The 2,961-nt window shown below is 35.0% G+C and overlaps 1 protein-coding gene across 1 annotated transcript in view; it reads right to left on the reverse strand.

Moving 5' to 3' along the window:
* zdhhc11 (zDHHC palmitoyltransferase 11) overlaps nt 1-2,961 on the reverse strand; it is a 20,843-nt gene that overhangs the window by 15,082 nt on the left and 2,800 nt on the right. Inside the window, exon 2 of the mRNA XM_016570887.1 lies at nt 1,155-1,376. Coding sequence (XP_016426373.1) covers nt 1,155-1,376 — 222 coding nt within the window. The remainder of the gene's footprint in view (nt 1-1,154; nt 1,377-2,961) is intronic.

A 2,961-nucleotide genomic window follows, 5' to 3' on the forward strand; every position in this document is an offset into this window, starting at 1 on the left:
AAATTATTTCAAATATCAGTATTCAATGTTTTATGTTTAATATATCAAAACATTATTTATGCATTTGTAACTGCAGGTTAAATGCATTCATGTCCTGCATTATACAGTGTGTAAATACAGCTAAATGCCACTTCCGATGAAGCTTTTGTGTTTCCTCTGCATTGCAAAGATGAATTTTGTTGATACTGATTTAATTTGCCTGGTAACAGCCCAAATGTCTTATTATTCTAAATAACTGATTCCTTTAATTAAAAACAACTGGTTTGAGAGTCAGGCCTATCCCAGGGGTGTCAAACTCAGTTCCTGGAGGGCCGCAGATCACTTTTTACTTTTTTTTGTTTTCAAATAAGCCTAAATGATTAGATTAGCTGGATCAGATGTGTTTAATTAGGGTTATAGCTAAACTGTGCAGGGCTGTGGCCCTCCAGGAACTGAGTTTGACACCCTTGGCCTATCCCATTTTTGCCACCCTCCCGCTGTTAAAATGTAACTAAGTAATTTTTAAACGAGCTACTTTTTACTTTTACTTGAGTAGATTTTTTGACTGGAACTTTTACTTGTACTTAAAGGGTTGGTTCACCCAAAAATGAAAATTAGGATGCATCCTAGGTGTATATGACTTTCTTCTTTCAGACGAATCCAGTCGGAGTTATATTAAAAATTGTCTTTGATCTTTCAAGCTCTGTCGTTGCACTCAGCGGGTGTTGCATTGCTTCTGTCCAAAAGACGTGAAATAAAAAGCACCTTTCCATAAAAAAAGCACTTCTTTTTATGGAAAGGTGCTTTTTATTTCACGTCTTTTGGACTGAAGCAATGCAACACCCGCTGAGTACAACGATAGAGCTTGAAAGATCAAAGACAATTTTTAATATAACTCCGACTGGATTCGTCTGAAAGAAGAAAGTCATATACACCTAGGATGCATCGGGGGTGAGTAAAACGCAGCCTAATTTCATTTTTGGGTGAACTAACCCTTTAAGTAAAATTTCATTAATGTAATGGTACTTTTACTTGAGTAGAATATTTTTGTGCTCTTTCCACCTCTGGAGTGAAGTAATGGAAAAAAATTATGTTTTACAGTGTACAGTATGTTTTGTGATCAGAATCACTATCGTGAAATGTTTGTGTTTGTGTGGATTGTTTGTAAAGGATACGGCGTACGCTGCAAAGCTCCACGGCGCCGGCAGAAGAGGCACGTAGATGCCGAAGCCGACGATGGCCATGAAGCTGTAGACGAGCCAGGCGAGGAGCTGGAAGCTGTGCAGAGGCAGAGACCAGCCGTTGATCCTGGAGTGAAGCGGTGGAGCGAACAGCTCATTTCTGCTGCCGTTGCTCTGCGGGGCTGTTCGTCTGCGGTGACGCCCGAAGCAGTTCAGCTGCAAACACACACAAACAAACGCTCTTCATCGATACAGCTAGATCATTCGTGACCCTGGACCACAAAACCAGTCATATAAATAAATAAATAAATAATAAATAAGCTTTCCATTGATGTATGGTTTGTTAGGATAGGACAATATTTGGCCGAGATGCAACTATTTGAAAATCTGGAATCTGACGGTGCAAAAAACTCAAAATATTGAGAAAATCTCCTTTAAAGTTGTCCAAATGAAGTTCTTAGCAATGCATATTACTAATCAAAAATGAAGTTTTGATATATTTGCGGTAGGAAATTTACAAAATGTCTTCATAGAACATGATCTTTACTTAATATCCTAATGATTTCTGGCATAAAGAAAAATCGATAATTTTGACCCATACAATGTATTGTTGGCTATTGCTACAAATATACCCCAGCGACTTAAGAATGCTACTTAAGTTTTTGAAAAAACCAAACTGTTCTGTAATCTATGCATGAAAGGCTAAATCATTGTGCTTCCAGTCTCTTCAACCAGAACAATGAAACATTTTAAAAGACTCTGCCTGGCATCATTATGTTGGCTTGACAATGCTGCTAATGTCAGTAGTACTGACCTTGAGTTACAGCTTCTTTCCAAAATCCCCAACCTGAGATCAAAACATCTAAACGCAACTCCTACACTAGGGTTTACTTTGAAACAAACGGCAAAGAAACGGCAAGTAACACATTGAATTAAGCGAGAAATTCTGAATTAGAAAGATTGAAATAGTATTTTCTCTTAGTAGGCCTATTCCATCTTTGGTTTATTTACAAATTCGAAAAATTATGTTTACACTGTAAAGCTTTCTGCCTCTTATCTTATAAAATCCAATTTATCCTATTATTTAATTTAATCCTATCCATCTAATGTCTGTCTGTCTGTGTATCTATCTAGCTATTGCTTAGCAACACTAAAACACATTAGCAACTGCCTAGAAACCACTTAGCAACACCCTACCAACTTATCAACCAGCATCAGCATCACTCGGCCAACAAGAACACCTTAGCAACAGCTTGCAAGCAGTGTTTAATTATATTATATTATATACTGAAAACTGAAAATATAAAAATAAAAGCTAATTCAAAATATCAATAAACACTAGAATGGTATATAAATAATACTAAAATAACATTGAATTGAATTAAACTGCTTTAAGTGTAGTTTGTATTATTATATATAATATATTTACATTATAGTTAAAAAGTAAGGGTGGTAATTTATCTAGAAATGCCATCTGACTAACCAATACAGAAAAAAATCACTTAAACAATACTACACATCAGTAATTGCCTAGAAACCTCTTAGCAACACTCTAGCAACCACCTTATCAATCCCTCAGCCAACACCTTAGCAACGATTTGCATCCAGTGTTTTTATATTTAATTACAACTAAAAACATTTAAAATCATTTTCGGTAGCTGAAATAAAATAAAAATATTTAATCAAAAACTTTTTTAAAATGTTGCCTTGATAACAAACTGAAATAAATATACTTAAGTTGAAGTACTAAAATTACTAAAACAGAAATAAAAAATAAATAAAAGCTATATAGAAATATAAA

This window comes from Sinocyclocheilus rhinocerous, unplaced genomic scaffold (genome assembly GCF_001515625.1).
Source record: "Sinocyclocheilus rhinocerous isolate Xijiao unplaced genomic scaffold, SAMN03320098_v1.1 scaffold1614, whole genome shotgun sequence".
In the NCBI taxonomy this organism is placed as follows: domain Eukaryota; kingdom Metazoa; phylum Chordata; class Actinopteri; order Cypriniformes; family Cyprinidae; genus Sinocyclocheilus; species Sinocyclocheilus rhinocerous.